General features: G+C 34.3%; 2 protein-coding genes across 2 annotated transcripts; both read left to right on the plus strand.

Moving 5' to 3' along the window:
- Nucleotides 1-643: 643 nt before the first annotated feature.
- Nucleotides 644-1725, plus strand: LOC111453868. Its single transcript, XM_023095151.1, has 2 exons — nt 644-895; nt 1435-1725. Exons 1-2 carry the CDS (start codon nt 644-646, stop codon nt 1723-1725), a joined length of 543 nt encoding a protein of 180 aa, XP_022950919.1.
- A 13582-nt stretch (nt 1726-15307) lies between these two features.
- Nucleotides 15308-17854, plus strand: LOC111446049. Its single transcript, XM_023084688.1, has 5 exons — nt 15308-15805; nt 15883-16032; nt 16139-16276; nt 16416-16469; nt 16549-17854. Exons 1-5 carry the CDS (start codon nt 15319-15321, stop codon nt 17772-17774), a joined length of 2055 nt encoding a protein of 684 aa, XP_022940456.1. The 5' UTR covers nt 15308-15318; the 3' UTR covers nt 17775-17854.
- The last annotated feature ends 320 nt before the right edge of the window (nt 17855-18174 follow it).

An 18174-nucleotide genomic window follows, 5' to 3' on the forward strand; every position in this document is an offset into this window, starting at 1 on the left:
GTGCGTCAAAGGTGGAGGTCAAAGGCCAAGGTACAATACATTTCTTGCAAAAGGATGGTGTATTGGGGTCAATCCAAGATGTTTATTACATACCAGACCTCAAGACCAACATATTGAGTATGGGACAACTCACAGAGAAAGGTTATTCGATATTCTTAAAGGACCACCTGCTACACCAGAAGGATAAGAAAGGGCGTTTGGTTGCTCGAGTTGAGATATGAAGAAATCGGATGTACAAATTGAACTTAAGAAGCATACGAGAAAAGTGTTTGCGAGTCGACGTAGAAGACAAGACATCATTGTGGCATCTCCATTTTGGTCACTTACATCAGGGCGGTCTAAAGGAGTTAGCGAAGAAGAATATGGTACATGGGCTACCAAACATGGACTTTGAAGGAAAATTTTGTGAAGAATTCTTGCTCAGCAAGCATGCGAGAACCTCAATTCAAAAGAAGGATGAATTTTGGGCTAAACAACCTCTCAAGTTGATCCATATAGATATATGTGGACCAATTACCCCCGAATCCTTCAGTGGAAAGAGGTATTTCATTTCCTTTATCGATGATTACTCACGGAAACTTGGGCTTACTTTCTGAAAGGAAAATCCAAGGCATTTGAGGTGTTCAAAAAGTTCAAAGTAATGATGGAGAAGGAAACTGGTAGACATATCAAAGCTGTACGATCCGATAGAGGTGGCGAGTATACTTCGATGGCTTTCATGGAGTACTGCGAGGAGAAAGGCATAAGGCGATTTCTAACTGCACCTTACACCCCTCAACAAAATGGTGTGGTTGAGAGAAAGAATCGGACCATTCTCGACATGGTTCGCTCAATGCTCAAGAGCAAAAAGATGCCGAAGGAATTTTGGGCAAAAGCAGTGCAATGCGCCATCTACGTACATAATCGATATCCACATGCGAAGTTAGATGATCAAACACCACTAGAGACTTGAAGCGGACAAAAGCTTACAATCTCTCATCTCAAAATATTCAGTAGTGTGGCTTATGCTCATGTACTAGATCAACGAAGAATGAAGCTCGAAGACAAAAGTAAAAGGTATATCTTTATTGGATATGATGAGAAGACAAAAGGATACAAACTACTTGATCTGATTAGCAAGATGGTGATAGTGAGTCGCGATGTGCGAGTAAATGAAGCAAACGAATGGGACTAGAACAATTCGACGGAAGTCAATATCGAAGTTAGAGAATCATCAGTCGCTGTACCAACAAGTGCACCAACAGACTTAGAAATTTTTGATGATGAAGATGAACCACGACAACCCAAATTGCGAAATTTGTGAGATTTTTATGACTAAACAAATGAGGTATACCTTGAATGTCTTATGGCTGATGCTGAAAATATCAGCTTTGAAGAGGCGGTGCGAGACTCGAAGTGACTGAGCTGAGTGAGAGTTCCTCCTATGTCAAACAGGAGAAGGAAGAGAATGGGAAGGTAATCTCTAAACTTGTGAAGAAAGTTGAAGAAGGTGTGGAGAAAGAGAATGACTTGTTAATGGAGATTGATGCTCTAGTGAACGAACTAGTGAAGGAGGAGAAAGATATAGAGATGCTGACTCAACAAAGAGACTCACTCGACGTGAACCTGAATCGAGTCCAACAGGAGACAGTGAATTTACGATACACGATTGAGATACTCACTCCTGATAAAGTCGAAATGGAGGAAGCAAAAATGGAAGTTGAAAATGTCATTGTGGACTTGTGAAGAGAATTGAGTAAACTAAATGAAGTTATGATGTTTGAGTCAAGCGTGGTTGAGAACAGGAGAAATGAGGAGTTGGTGTCTCAAATGGGCTGTTCTCGATAGCTCCAAATGAAGTCTCATTAGAAAAGAACAAGCTCAGTTTGTCGCTCGAGGACAAAGAGAGAAAATTGAAGAAACCACGACTGAGCTCGAGAAAAAGAAAATGGCTCAGGTGGAATCATTGAATATAGCATTTAAGTTTAGGGGGAGTTTTGTTGGAATAAGTTTTAATTCAGTTAATTTTAGTAAGTTTTTGAAATTGAGTCATACAAAAAATGAAAGGCTAATAATTACTAAAAAGAGTAGGATTATGGGACCACCCTTTTTAGCATTTAGAAAATCTATAAATTACTTTGTTTTGTAGGGTAGAAAAAGAGCAAAGAGCAAAAGTGCTGAGAACAAAAAGTATAGAGCAATAGAAAAAGGTTTTTCAGAATTCTGTCTCCTTGTCTCTCCCCCTCTCAGCATCTCCTTCATAGTTTCGTGGGTGTTATTTTAACAAGTTAGTATCAGAGCGAGCTTTTATTCCTACAAAATATTTTGACCAATAACAATTTTTTAAATTTCTTCTCTAGAAAGAGTAACATTTTTCGGCAAACTTTCGAGGCTTATGAATTTGGCTACCGCCCATGCTAAGGTTAGTTCTTGGTTGACCCTCACTCCTCTTTGCAACATAATCTTCAAGTTTTATGAAGGAATGGAAAGAAGATTTATGAAGGAATCCAAAACTATGACATCTCTTGATTTTTTAAAAAATTAATCCTTTTGTAGACGTGTTCCCATGAAATTCTTGATGCTTCTAAAAATTAGACTCAAAGATAGATATATCAAAGAAAATTTGGAATGATTCGATTACTGGAAGCTCGATAACGGAGGTCCTAAACGTCAATGATGAGATAGGCAGTCAATCTAAGAAATTTCTTGGATTTCAATATGAACCTTAAGTTAAGTAATATTTAAACGATTATGGAAGAATTAAGTCAAGAACCATGTGTTAAGGATCTAAACCAATCGTTTTGCTTTAAAATCAAGTAACTGTAACGTAATGCACTAAATAAAATTTTCTGCTCATTAAATTTTACTTCTAGCATAATATACATGTTAAGGTTGTATGCAAGATTTGGTGGTCACTAGATGAGGTTAAGGAGCTAAACCAAGTAACGATGACAAATGATCATAATGCCCTTATGGTAACTTAAAGTCGGTTCATGACCTAAATCACCTCTAAATAATACGAGATTTTAATAGAAGGCATAAGGTGACATGTTAGGGTTAGGTATGAAATTTGATTGTTATTGGATAAATCTAACAAGCTAAACCAAAAGATAAATGGTAAAATAACCAAATGCACCTATAGTAATGTAAGGCCAATTTGTGACTTAAATGACCTCTATATGAAATGATATTTTATAAGAATGCTCCCTTGAAACGCATGAAGTCTTAAATGTAGGTTTAGACTGGGTCATGTAAAATGCATTAAGTCTTGGTCACAGGTTAAGGTTAAGGTTCATATCTTATAATGTAAATTCTAGGAAAATCTCTTATAAAGCAGAACAAAAACAAAAAACAAGAATAAGAACAAGAAGCCATAACCCATAACCCAGACAAAAACAAGGACAATAATCAAGAAAAAGAACTAAAAGCAAGAATAAGAACTAAAACATGGATTAAGATCCAAATTTACATGGCAAAGAACTCAAAACCTTGGAACCAAGATTCTTGGATTTGAACCAAGGTTAAAAATTCAAAACCCTAGACTAAGGTCCTTAAACCCGACCATGAAAAGAACTCAGTAATGGAACCTAGGGAACCTAGAGACCTAAGTTCTTGAAACAAGAACAATAATATGACATCAAAGAGTGGGTACTCTAGTATATCTCATGTACACGATTAAGAATCTAGAAGTAGACTACTTACTACATACTAGATTTTTGTATTCATTTTAATACCCTCATATTTTTTCAGGTGATAAGAAAGAGCTTGTCAAGAATCGAAAGGGATTTGGAACAGGTGCCATATAGAGCCGCCATGTGCTTGAATGGCTTGAAAATTTGGAATTGGGACTTTGTAAGGCATTTTGGTTAATAACCTTAAGAAGAATATATGAAGAGAAAGTCGAGTTTAGGCAACAAGGTGGAAGTAATCTAAAAAAAGATTGGAATAGGGAATTTTATGAAGCTAACATTTGTGAGACAAGGTGATGAATCATTGCTTAAAGATGAGCAACCGTTCAAGTTAGGGGTATAATTGTAACAACCCAAAATTATTTACTTAATTTAAGGTCGCTACTTTATACGTACCATAGACATTGAATGCGAAAGACTTCATTTAAATTTCATAAAACATAACTTTTATCTTAAAACACAGTCATGGACTTACTTGTTTCGAAAACATCTTTAAAATGACACAACAAAAGACTAAATAAAATAAATAAGCGTTTAGGTTAAAAGCATCCTATTCTACCCTAAGTCTAAGAAAATAAATACCACTATCCTATGCATGTGCCATGGTCTCGAGTTGCGATGCTGTCGTCAGCCGTACAAGGATATCTTGCCTTAACCTAAAAAATGTAGTAACACATGGCTTAAGTATTTAAAAAAAAAAATACTCAGTAAGTGACCCTACTATTGGGGGTTAAATGCAAGAACATGCGACTGCAATCACGGGACCTATCATTTCAATCCATTTTCCTACAGTGTTGTCCTAACAGGTAATTTAAACGTGTACCATATACTCTACACACAGCCCATACGTGCGAGTATGGGCTCACCAGTTAGTTCGCACACCGCTGGGTCACTTTCTTGGTTGGGCGAGCATACTCTGGGAGCTCCTTAGGCCGGACACCTGTTAGAACTAGTAACCGTCACGGTAGCGCTATGCAAAACATAACGATTGTTGTCCTGCCATTGGATGTACGCGTCCGTACCCTTGTGATGAAATAGAGGTATCCCCCCAAATGCATGAGCACACATAATGCACGAGGTCCCCAATATTTCTACTTTTATTATTAATGTATATAACTCTGTTATCATCTTTCATGCTTAACATGTCATTTCTCATTTTTCACTCTACGTATCATACACCATCCTAATGGGGTTACATTTTATTTCATTTATAATGATATCATGTCATTCATAACATGTTGTATACATACAATTTAGAAAACATAACATAATGCTCCATGCTTTTAACATGTCATTTTATAACGTGCAATTCATACAACAATTACCTCAATGGTCACACAAAACAATCTAAACATAACACATCCTATCACAATATATCGTATCATAAACATGTCATATCGTAAACACTTCGTGCTCATATCGTTCCCTAACTTATCATAGCCTTAACGTTCTTATACCTATCACAGTCATATCATTACGTGAACGTACCTTAGTCATATCATCACAGGAACATATCCTAACGCTATCGTTCTATCAATCTATCACAAACCTATCCCTTTTTACCCATATTCTAACTATATTCTTTCCTCAATCTCTCCTATCCATAGCACTCCAGTATGTAACTTAACCTTAACGTTTCGTGAACGTATCTTACTCCTATCGTTACATTTCATTTTGTGCATCCTTCTCGTATTCTATCTTAAACATATCCTTGAACACATCGTACCACAATTATTATCATACAATTCACATATTATAACATAACATAAACATAATATAAGCATAACGATTTACAGATAATTCACACATATCAGTATATATGACACGTGCAGAACCACAAGCACGTGTCAACATCAAATATAATCATGCCGATAGTAAGGCCATTTACCTGGTTAGCTTAAGTTGTTATCACGAATATATTCTTTATGAAAGTTCGAGTCTATCCTTCGAAATCCAAGTCAACCTATGTGAGCCCAAGACATCAGTTTCAAGTTTGAACTTTGTAAATTATTTTTCTAATTTACATTGGCTCATTGTTCAAAGTTTTGAAATATTATATATCTATAATTATATTTTATTCACAATCTTATTTTCCATAGTTACTGTTCTAAAAGAAAAAAAGTATAGAGTTATTTCAAGTTATTCTACTTCTTACTCTTCTGTATTTACTTCTCTCTATATTTAGTTTGTGGTTCTCTATATTTAGTTTATTGTTTTTAATTCTTGAATTTTCCTTTTTTTTTATATATATTTACTATGTTGCCCTTTTAATTTTGTTCTCCTGTATTCCAAATTTCCGCTGGATCCCTGTTTCCAAATTTTTCCTTATCTAAGTGTTTCTATTTTAACTGTTAAAATTGATCGTGCTCGGTTCTTAACCCTTAGTGAGCATGCACTTATCTTTATTATAGATTTTAACGTCTATCTCATTTTATGACGTTGAAAATAACCTATAACATGCATCTAACATGCTTTATATAACAATTTATATAATCATCCATTCCATGCAATAATATAACAATTTATATCTATCACTCATGGAACCCTAAGACATGCATACTATACATTATAACACTTATAACATACTTGGAATGCATGAAACATGCTTAGCCTATGGTGAGATTTTAAATCTATATGACATACTTTATGCATATACATTTTCTATTTAATTAAAACATACATTCATAATGCATAATTAATTAAACACACTAAAGTGGGTTGGTTTTGGCATTTTAAAGCAAGCAATTAACTAAATTATTACATTAATAATTAAAAATAACTTGAGCCGCTTCCGAGGATCATGAACTGGGCGAACCAACCTTTAAAAACGTTGAATTGGTCCCCAACGATAGAAAAAACACCCGAACCGCCTCTTCCATCTTCTTCGGTTCAGCTTGCTATCTCTTCAATTTTCGATCAATTACAACCTAAAATGGACTCTAATGACTCCATAAAAATTACAAACCTTTCTTCATTCATTAAAGCCCATACGCCTTAGGCTTATTACAATAATTGTATCAAATGGAAGCATAAAAAAAATGCCAAAACATAAACCATCCACTTTAGCAACCACAAATTTCATTCATGAAATGGTACCCACCATGATCAAATTAATGTAAATAAAGTGCCTAAAACTTGCTCTGATACCAATTGATGGTGTTAATATAATACATGCGGAAGCAATTTGGATCTTAGGCACTTTTAGAACATCAATTATTTATTGTAAATAACTAGCATGTTCATAAGTATTAAAACTTAATGAGTTTAAATACTAACCTTTTGTAGTTCAAACTTCTTTTGCCTCACGAACCGGTTTCGAACCACCACTAGTGTCTTCTCCACTATCCTCCGGCCTTAGAACGGGATTGTGGAATCCGGTGAGTGACTAAACTTGGGAGGGATTTTGTATATGTGAAGAGAGTGTTTGTGAGAGGTTTTTCTCAAGGTTTTTCACCAAGATGAAGAAGACCTCCATGTATCATGATCACTCTATTTAAAGAGTCATGTTAGCATGTTCATGCAAATTTGAGATCACCAAATTTTGACACTCAAAATTCCACTCAAACTTGTGGGGTTTATTTGGCAAACATGCAAGTTTGGTTAAACCAAATTTTGACACCTCAAAATTCCACTAACATGAATTTTTCCATTAGATGAAAGTCAACATTTTGACTTTCTTCATTTTAATTCAACAATTAATTTGAATAATGAATTTCAAATTAAAGTAACATTAAATGATTAATTAAACTATTTAATTAATATTTAATATTAATTCAAATGCCAATCCCAATCAATTCCGACACATAATTGATTAAGATATTTAAATCTTATTTAAATATCTCAGATTCTCTCTTTTTGTTTAATTCGTAAATAAAACAAAATTGCGGTTAAATATATCGTATATATGTAACGCATATTCCCTTATTTGAATTCGAACACTTCAAACTCACTCGTCACACTGTTCTATGGTTTAGTCCGATATGAGCTAGCAGAGGGACCTAATGGACCTATAGATCATGGGCTCCAACGATCCAAGATTAACCGATTAAACTCATTAACCTGGTTAACCAACATTCGTTAACTAGTAGGACACTCCACTATAGCCTAGTAGTTGCACTCCCCTCACTATAGATATATTTCTGTCCATCTCATATAACCATGATTAGTAAGTCGATCCTTCACAGGTTGTTCGTAACTAGAGCTGGGTCAATTTACCGTTTTACCCCTGAAGTTATTTCTTGTTCCTTATGTCTCACTAATCCTCTAATGAACAATTGGTTTGTAGTCCAACCAGTAAACCGAATCCCTCTCAGGCCAATGAGAGGGTGGGGCCCCTTGTTCAAGACCTGGAGTCAGTGCTTAAGGGAACTACCTTTCTTCTATCCCTAAAAGTGGGTAGGAGTGAATTCCGTCTTGCACCCCAAGTCCCCAGCCATTCACCCAGTCTTACCCCTGAAATGGGAGGACTGTTGAGTCGGCGAACTAGAACCACTCTCACCCATGCAAATCTAAGGATAATTCCGAATAAACAGAAGTTCATGGTTAGCTTAGGATTAAAACCGAGTTACCTAGGTTATCGAATGAAAAGAAAATCAGTCTCAACAGTAAACGACATTATAAAATGAGAGTGGTTTTCTTCATGGTCCGATCTTATGCAATACTCATTGCATAGGACACCCCCACTCACATGTCTCCACATGTACAATTTAGTGATCACATTGTTTATATCATATACAAAAGTGGGCCGCATCCATAGTGTCCCCAGAATAAGGTACTCAGCCTTATCCTTATACTATAGATCATTTTGACTATATACTTGAACTTGATCCCCTCTTATGTCTCTACATATAGTTCAAGTAATCATACTATAGCCAGAGTGTTCTTAGTTTATTGGATTTAGATTAATGATCGTAAAGTTCACTTTATTCAATAACAATTTTTACTGAATAAACATTAATAATAACTTTATTGAAAATAGAATATATCTTTGTTTACAAACTATGAGTTTTAGGACATAAAACCCAACACTATTAATATCCATTCAACCTCCCAAGGTTTTCATCCCAAAATCGAGAGCACAAAGCGCAAAAGTTTATACAGTGTCTTGTAATCTTTTCCCGATTGATATTAATGTAGAGTGCGAGTGTTTCCCACTTGTGTTCAACACTCAATGATTAGATCTTAGAGTTATGGTACTTTTATAGTACATAGATTTGATCAAGAGCCTACAAGTATACTACTTACTAAGTATTTTATAGTCTCTCTAATTGTTTTTCTTTTTCAAATATCAACTAAGCAGTTGGTCGAGGACGAGAATAATTTAGAGTTGTGTAGCCATAGAGAAGTATAAATCCGAGTCATTAGTTTCCTTACAGAATCGTGTGACATCTGTTTTAATTTTTTTTTATCTAATATTTTGTTTTCCCAACTCTCAATCTCGCTTTTGTATTTAATAACTCAAACTTATATTTTGTATTATGTAATACATATCAAAAGATGAAAATATAAAGTTATCAATAATTTACAAGGATATAATTCTTGAACGATCCCATCGAACTCAGAGTTTTTATTTTCTTTCGTATTCAAGCTTCAAATAAAAGAGGAAAAAAGTGTTGGGGGTCTCACTTTCCTTTATTGCTATTGTACAGATTTGGGAGATTAATTATTATGTCTTTCCATTCACGAAGCACAAGAATTTGGCCTAAAGTATAAATTGTGATATGGCCATTTTTGGATGTATTGGAATAAAGGTACTGAAAATGAGATGGGAAGTGGAGAGACAAGCATATGGTAGTGTTTGCAAGACGCTCTCATTAAATTGGTGGGGTATTAAAACAAGGATGGATCCACATAGGGCCACGTGCCCTACTCAAATTGTCTTCTCTTTATAGTTTTAGTATCAATTATAAGGACTATTATAAGGACTATTATGTAAAGATGTGTATTTGCCAGTGGAGTCGCGTATTGAATTTTTAACTCGTTGGTAAATAAAAAAGGTATCGTTTATTTTGTTTCGTATTTTTTATCCACATCATTGATATTATATTTTTCATTACATTCACCGTTAATACTAATAGAAGTTTTTTTTTTCACCATTTGTGAAGATATACGATTGATCGTCCCAACCAATAATTGTTAATGATCGGAGCTAATTCATATTAAACTAAAAAGAATTTCATGACAAATAGTATGGAAGGAATCTAATAAGACCAAAATATGAATGTGAATTCGGTTTTGAATTGACGTGATTGATTCAAGAGGAAAAAGATTCTCAACCCCCTTTTCTAATACCTCTAAAAATGAGCTTCCACGTGCTTGTATTTTAGTTATTTAGCCTCAATTTATTTATAAAACTTAAAGTCATGTTGAAGTAAAAATTGTTTTTTAATATTAAAAATGGTATTTTTACTAACCATCCGAGAAATTAAATTTCCCATAACTTTATTACTAAGAATTTTATATAGTTGGAATACTTTTAGCATTAAAGTTTATATTTTTAAATAAATAGGTTCAATCTATTAAAATGTTAATATTTATTATATTATAAATATTGAGATATTCCTAATTATTGAATTGACAAATTATTTTTCTTTTCCCCTTGATATTTGTCTATGATAGTTAATTTATTAACATTAAGATTTAATTTGTATAGCAAATTTAGGAGATCAAGTTGGCAAGTTTAGGAAATAATATTTAGATATTTTAAATCTAGATAGTTTTTTTTAAGTTAAAAAAGATAAGCCTATGCTATAAATACCCTTCCACCCATTAAGTTTTTCATCCCAAGAATACAAGAATATAAAATGTAGCATTATTTTATAAAATATCTTGGTCAAAACTAACGTGAGTAACAATGTAGGTCTCTAGTATATTGAGACAAAGAAGGTGAACTCGAACTATTAGGATTAAAAGTGGTTCGAACTATCAATGAGGTCGTGTAGAAGATAAGGATGAAAATACGAACACCTTAGGGTGGATAGAAAAGTGCCAATATAAGATATGAAAATATTAAATTTGGAGTAGGTGACACGGTATTTTTTAAGGTGACACTAATGAAAGGTATTTTAAAGTTCATATGTAAAGACAGGTTAAATCCACACTTCATCACGATCTTCAAAATTCTAGCTTAAATTAGACCGACGAAATATTGATTGAGGTTGCCACCATTTTTTCTACCATGCACAACATGTTTTACGTGTCTATGCTTTGTAAGGACATGTTGGACGAGACCCATGTGATAGATTGAGTTTTTTTTTTTTTTTTTAATTAAAGATCGAGAGCTAAGTTATGAAAAATCCATACAAATTTTAGCCATAAAAGTAGGGACCTCATTAGAGACGTAAACATTGGTAGGCAAAACCGTAAGTTAGAGGAGGTGGCATGAAAATAGGAGGACAACATGATGGGGGAAGCACCCAAGTTATTCCAAGTTGGTTATTCCAAGTTTAAGGTAATGTTTGGGACAAAATATTGTTAAAGTCAAATGATGTATATATATATATACATACCACACTCTTCCCACATTCTCTATTTACCCCTTTTCACCTCATTTCTTCCGCTTTCCTCCACCTTAATTCACTTTCTCTTCTCCTTGTTCCTACATCCCAATTCATTTCTCTTTTTATTTCTCATTTTCCTTGCATTCCTCAATCAATTTTGTGAATAAGGAGAAGAAAGAGAGGAGAAAGAAAGAAAAAAAAAAGAAAGGAAGCAAGTTCGGAGTTAGCTTCAAAATCAAATCTCTTTGACAAACTTCTATTTTAAACCCGAATCACTAATTGAATGTAATGCCTCTAATTTTCTAATCTAAAACAGACGTCACACATGCATGACTTTTCAAACATGCACATAGAAACTTAATAAAATCTTTTAAATGAAGTCATGGACTTATAAGTTTAATTTAAAAATAAGAAATAAAAGTACCATAGCCAAATCATTAACCTAAATTCCATTACGAAAATAAAAACTCTAAACTTCCTATGAGCTACTAAGGAAAAACAATGTATACTATTATCCTAACTTAGCTTTCATGGTCGTTCCAACATCACCGTCACCTATGCAAAGGGCATTTTGTCTTTACCTGAAAGATATGAGTAGCACGTGGTTTGAGTATTTTAAGAAATACTCAGTAAGTAATTTTATTATTGGAGTCCGGTAATACATGAAAGGGAATGGACTCTTCATCTAGAAAAGCATTGGGAACTGTTTTAATTTTTATTAAGAATTAAAACAAAGCAATAAATATGAGAGCAATAACTCTACTTTTTATAGAAACTCTACCTTGCAACTTGATATATTTCAACTATACAAAAATTCTTCATATTCCACACATTTTTATTATGACTTGATCACAAGGTTAAGGTTTGTGGGAGATGCTTGAAAGAAAATTACAAAAGATTCTCTGTTGGGCCAATGAGAAGGTGGGCCCATCGTTCAAATCCAGAAATCAGTACTTAAAAGAACAAGATGTCTAATTTCCTTATATGGAAATTAGTGAATTTCATCCCATGATATTATGTTTCCAACTCGTCAAGTATCCAAAATGGTAGACATATTGAATCATGTAAAGGAGTCATTCTCACCCATGTAAATTAAACGACAATCCCTCGCAGGCAGGAGTTTATACTGACTCAAGATTAAGATCGAGTCGCATATAATCATCATGTGAAATATTAATTTTTTCAATTAACGGATTTATAAAGAGATATTAAATATTTCTCGGTCCAATCTTATACAAACCCATTATATAGGATACCCCCACTTGCATGTCTTCACATGAACGATTTCGATCAAATCATTTGTAACAATTACAAAGTGGGTCGTATCAATAGTTTTATCAGGATAAGGTACCCAACCTTAACCATATACATAGACCCTTTAGGTATTATTTGAACACGATTCTCTTGGATGTCAACCAAATGTTGTTCAAGATTACATTAATAACGTTTGATTTTCATAACATGAATAACAATTAAATTATAAATAAAATAATAGAAATTATTGTTAAAAACTAAATAATTAATTATGAGACTAGGGCATAAATCCTAATAATCTCCTGTGCACTAAAGCTGGTGAGATAGACAGGTGTCCTAGGGCATACTCTATACCCAACATGTTCTCCCACTTACCCTAGAGAAGACGAGACATGTCTTGTAATCCTAGACATTCTAAGTGACTCTCAAACACTTTAGTCTAGAGAGATATTTTATATAAATCAAAACAATTATCATTAAAAGTGATACTAGATGCTTTTTCTCTCAATATCATTCTCTATAGGTTGATATTTTATAATTTCCTTAATATTAGTCTTTGTATCACTATCGTGATGGACTAAATCACCTCTGAAACACCTCTAAAATATTTAAGATATTATTATAGTCATACAAGTCATTTGGTTGCTTTAAGAACAAAATATATAGATATATAGATATATATATATATATATATAGCTTGTATATCATCCTTCACGACCTAAGGTAAAATTGATCTTAACGTAAATTTCTCTAAATTTATATAACAAGTAGTGTATCACTTAGATCAAATCTTTAACTCCATACACAAAATAAAAAAATCTCATTATCTATCGATACTCTGAGCAAACTTTAATTTTTCACTTAATGGTCATATCATTAGTTTAACTAATATAATCTAACTAACGATATATTAAACGCTAATTCTCATCTTCGCATTAATTGTCTCCCACTAAGGAAATATAATTAATCATATACTCTCAATATTTGAGGTTACGTAGTATACTATTCCTCTACCTTCATATTTGAAGGATCGTTATTATTCTTTAAAGTTTTGCATCAAATATTTGACAACAATTTTGCAACACAAGATATACGAGACAATATTAACTACTATCCTTAAATCTATATTTTTAGGATATATAGAATTATCCCAAATCATTCCTTTGGAATTGGTTAGTCGGTTAAATTGAAAGATTACAGGTGTAATATGTCATTAACTTAAAAAAAAAAAAATTTGAGAAAATCCACTACGCAATTAGTAATTTTTTTTTTCACAAGTTCATTACAATTTCTTCAAATTCATACGTTATCAAACCTTCTCTGGAAAGATCTATGTTAAATTTTTTAAATGAACTTTTACTCTTTGGCAAACATTTTGTTTTTTATCTTTAATAATGAATCCCATTCTAAATATTTATTTAACATATTTCATATAGGCAAAAATGAATTAGAGAATAATAATAGACTCTAGAATAACAACCTGAGAAAAAGTCTACTTCTAGCTACTTTCTCCTATGAAGTTCAACTTTTTGTCACAAGTCCCATTTTGATGATGTTTTTCTAGATTAAGATGAGCTCTAAGTAAGACCTTGATTCTTAAGCAATCTGGAGGCTACCTCACGAACCTGAATTAAATAAGCTTATCACACACCCGTGCAACAAAGTATCCAAACCTAAGTTTTTCAAGACATGAAGTATACGAGGTACCACTCATGAAACTAGAACCAAGAATGAGATCTAAAGACAATGACAAGACCAAAAAATAAGCATGGTACTCTAACACACCTTAAGGACACGAGTAAGAGCCTATAAGTAGGCTACTTACTGAATCTTTGTACTCACTCCATATTTTACATGTTTTTCAAACAAATAAGAATCTGGTCGAGGTTGGGAGCAGACTTTTGAGCATGTATCATATACAAGTCTCATTTGTCGTCTCTAACCTTATTTTGTTTTAAATATTTTGAGGGTATTAATGAAACTTTTTAAAGTTAGGTTTAAAATAAAGTATTAGCAACTTCGCTCAAAATTACCAATAAAGTTATTTTTTAGATATTTTTTTTAGTTTAAAATTATTGTTAAAATTTTTGAATGTTGGATCACAACTAAATACAAAATACAAAATTTAAGGATATTTTTATTAATTTAATTATTACTCAATTTCGTATTCTTTTTTCAATCTCCCACCAGCAAATCCAAGAACAATATCCAAGAAGAATATGGATTATAAAAAGTATGAGTACAAGTTACATATATATTAGGAAGGAACAACTTTTTTCCTTCTTATGATTCACTTCTGTTTGATTACAACTTAATTGTACAATAATTTAAATAGACGTACAATGTGATCATTTGCATATACCAAGTATATATACCAAGTATAAAGAGATGAGTGTGAAGGCAACCAAAGAATAGATGGTTTGAAATGTTGGATAAAAGTCTTATATCCGCTAATTTAAGGAATGATCTTAGGTTTATAATCCAGAAATACTATCTCCATGGATAATGAGAACTTAGGGAAGTCTAAACGAGAGCTTAGGTTCAAAGTGGACAATATGATACTAGTGTGGAGAGTCGCGTTCATCTAACATAATATCGGAACACCAATATTGTGAATCTCAATTTCGAAGGCAAAGTAAAAAATGACTAAGACTCCGTTTATAATATCATATCATCCTGGAGAGTAGTAAAAAAGTTTAAAAACTGTGTTAGTTATAAAAGGAAAAGAAAAAGGAGAGAAACATGTTCTTTTACGTTCACTTTTATTTAAGCGACAGAATCAAGGCTTTACGACTTGAAGAAGCAAACCAAAATGCTATGAATCTTTATGAACATATATATATATATATATGAAGTGTGTGATATTGTTGAAATGAAAGCGAGAGAGATATATAAAAATGAGTCCGTTCGACGTAATGCGAGGGCTTTACAAGGCAGTGATCAAAGAGGAATGGAAGAGTGTGCAAGAAGAATTAAAAGAGGAAATGAAGATCGTTTTTCCAATGACCACCAGCAAAGACACGGCGTTGCATCTGGCGGTGTACAGCGGAGAAGAGCAGCCGTTGAAGAGTTTACTGGCGGCGATTACCACAGTGCGCGATGATTTCTGGAGGAACAGTGCCGGAAACACGCCGTTGCATGAAGCTGCCACAATCGGGAATTTGGCGGCCGTGAAGCTTCTAGTCGATTACAATAAAGACGATCTGTTAGCAGAGAATATTTATGGGGAAACTCCTCTGTTTAGAGCGGCTCGATGTGGGCATCTTGACATTGTTAAGTTCATCTTGGAGGACTGTGATGATTACCTGTCTCGATCCCCTAGGAATTGGACTACAAGAAACAATAAACCCATTATTCATGCAGTGATTCAGAGCCAGAAATTCGGTTTGCCTTTGCCTCTCCCTTTTTTATGTGTGTTTTCAAATACGTTGCTCAAATATTTAGTTGTGGTTTGATTTCAGATGTTGCGTTGAAATTGGCTGAGTTCGACGAGTCGCTGTTGGAAATGAAGGATTCAGAAGGCAAAACGGCTCTTCAAGTCTTGGCTAACATGCCCCTCGCTTTCCGTAGCGGATCCTCCCCCACCTTCTTCGAATCATTTATCTATACTCGTAACCCCTTCTCTTCTTTTTTTTATTATTTTTTACACGTGTATTAAAATAATAAATTGTGTATTAATTAAATAATCATATAATTTTTTTTTTTTTTTTATCACAGTGCTTCCTAGTGAGGACATTTACCATTACAAGCCCTCAAATTCTGAGTCTTCCAAAAACCATGCGAGTTGCTGCTTAAAAAACAAGAAGAATGGTGATTTAGAAGCCGGAACCAACTCTAATCGTCCACCCAATTTTTGTAAGTGTTGGAAGGGAGTCCCAGGTTGTTGACTCTAATTTATAACGACTACATTCAAATCAAATATTCAAAATGGATAGATTTGTAATTCAATTTAAAACTTGTGGGGTTGATGTGTGTAAGTTTATGAATTTTGCAGGGATATATTTTGGAGGATGTTTGACAGGGCTGTTTTGGAGATTCATCTTTCTGGGTCTCTCTTATTCTCTGTTTTCTGAATTCAAATTTCATGTTTGATTCAATAATTTTATAACCCAACAAGATGTTTACAGGATGGCCACAATGGAAAGAGATGTATAAGAAAAAGCGACACCACAAATTAGGCGTAACCATCACCAACAAGCTTGCTCAAATCGATAATTCATGGCGTAAAACCAAAGTGACACCGGACACCACCGAAATCGACTCCATCGGAATCTCTCTCTCCGACGAAAACGAAAAACTGGATATCTTAGAAATCCAATCTAAACCCGTTAACAACCAAGGAGAAATCCCAGACTTCGAATACAATGATCACCATGAAACCCCTCTCCTTCTCGCTGCCGCCAATGGAATTATCGAGATCGTCGACGAGATCTTCCAAGCGAATCCTCAGGCCGTCGATTACCTAACGGTACAAGACAGAAACATTCTTCACGTCGCTATTGCACATCGCCGGAAAAATATCTTCGATTGGATTTTGAAACGAAGATTAATAATGGCGAGGCTCGTCAGTAGAATTGACGACATGGGATTCACTGCACTGCACCATGTGGGTATCACGAAATTCTACAGCGGTGGGACTCATGGCCCTGCTCTGCAACTTCAAGAAGAGCTAAAATGGTATGAACGCGTGCAAACTCAGATCCCTGCGCTCTACACCATGCATCACAGCAAGATGAAATGGACAGCTCGTGAGTTCTTTGAGAAGACGCATAACAAACTGCTCGAGGATGGGAAAGAATGGCTAAAGAAAACCTCTGAGTCGTGTTCTGCTGTCGCCGTCCTCATTTCCACCGTCGTCTTCGCCGCCGCCTACACTGTCCCTGGCGGCCTCAACAGCAATACAGGCTCTCCAGTCCTCCTCACTGAACCCATCTACATCGTCTTCACTATAATGGACATCATCGGCCTCGCCACGGCGCTCACCTCATTGGTTCTGTTTCTCTCTGTTCTAACATCGTCATTTAAGATGGATGCTTTTCTTTACACTTTGCCGCTGAAATTGTCGATGGGATTTCAATTGCTGTTCCTATCAGTGGCAACCACGATGATGGCATTTGCATTGACGATCGTGTTGACAGTGAAGACGGAGGAGATGAAGTGGACGGTGAGTTTGTTGTATTTGGCGACGTTTTTTCCAGTGACGATGTTTATAATCATTCAAATGCCGTTGTATGTGGAATTGGTGAAGAACATTTGGGGTTATCGCCACAGTCTTTCCAAGTTCTTTCCCATGGGTTTTGTTGCATTGTTTTGGAACGCCCCTTCCAAAATTTTGACCAGGAAATTTGTTTGATTTTTCATGGCGCTCTAATTATTGCTGCCTGCCTTTAATTTTATATGTGCCTGCCCATTCATGAAAAAGAAGTTGATTTGAATTTCTTTAACTGTTTAAATGTTTACCATTTGCATGTGAATCATTGTACATGGTTGGACTTGTGACTATTTTCAGATCTATTCATACTTTTGAGTTCAGTAATAAAAAAGACAGTTCCCATCTCACCTACCATGTAGTTGGGCGCCAGGGACGACAGAATACTTTTGGAATTCAACCGGAGAAAATTGGAGAGACGGGAGAAAAGGTCTTGAGTAATATATTTCTATATACCCTGAGAATTAAAAAGGATTGGAAAGGAGAAGGCAAGGGAAAAAGATAAAAAAAAGGACATTTTCCCATTTCTAAGAAACAAATAATA

This window comes from Cucurbita moschata, unplaced genomic scaffold (assembly GCF_002738365.1).
Source record: "Cucurbita moschata cultivar Rifu unplaced genomic scaffold, Cmos_1.0 Cmo_Scf00001, whole genome shotgun sequence".
Taxonomy (NCBI): domain Eukaryota; kingdom Viridiplantae; phylum Streptophyta; class Magnoliopsida; order Cucurbitales; family Cucurbitaceae; genus Cucurbita; species Cucurbita moschata.

What these genes read in the sequence shown, in the direction of transcription:
- LOC111453868 (XM_023095151.1), top strand. Translation starts at nt 644, where the DNA reads ATGGAGAAGGAAACTGGTAGACATATCAAAGCTGTACGATCCGATAGA. An exon ending in CAGTGCAATGCGCCATCTAC is followed by an intron (nt 896 to 1,434) that starts GTACATAATCGA and finishes TATGTCAAACAG; the next exon opens with GAGAAGGAAGAGAATGGGAA.
- LOC111446049 (XM_023084688.1), top strand. Translation starts at nt 15,319, where the DNA reads ATGAGTCCGTTCGACGTAATGCGAGGGCTTTACAAGGCAGTGATCAAA. An exon ending in CGAATCATTTATCTATACTC is followed by an intron (nt 16,033 to 16,138) that starts GTAACCCCTTCT and finishes TTTTTATCACAG; the next exon opens with TGCTTCCTAGTGAGGACATT. An exon ending in TAATCGTCCACCCAATTTTT is followed by an intron (nt 16,277 to 16,415) that starts GTAAGTGTTGGA and finishes TGAATTTTGCAG; the next exon opens with GGATATATTTTGGAGGATGT.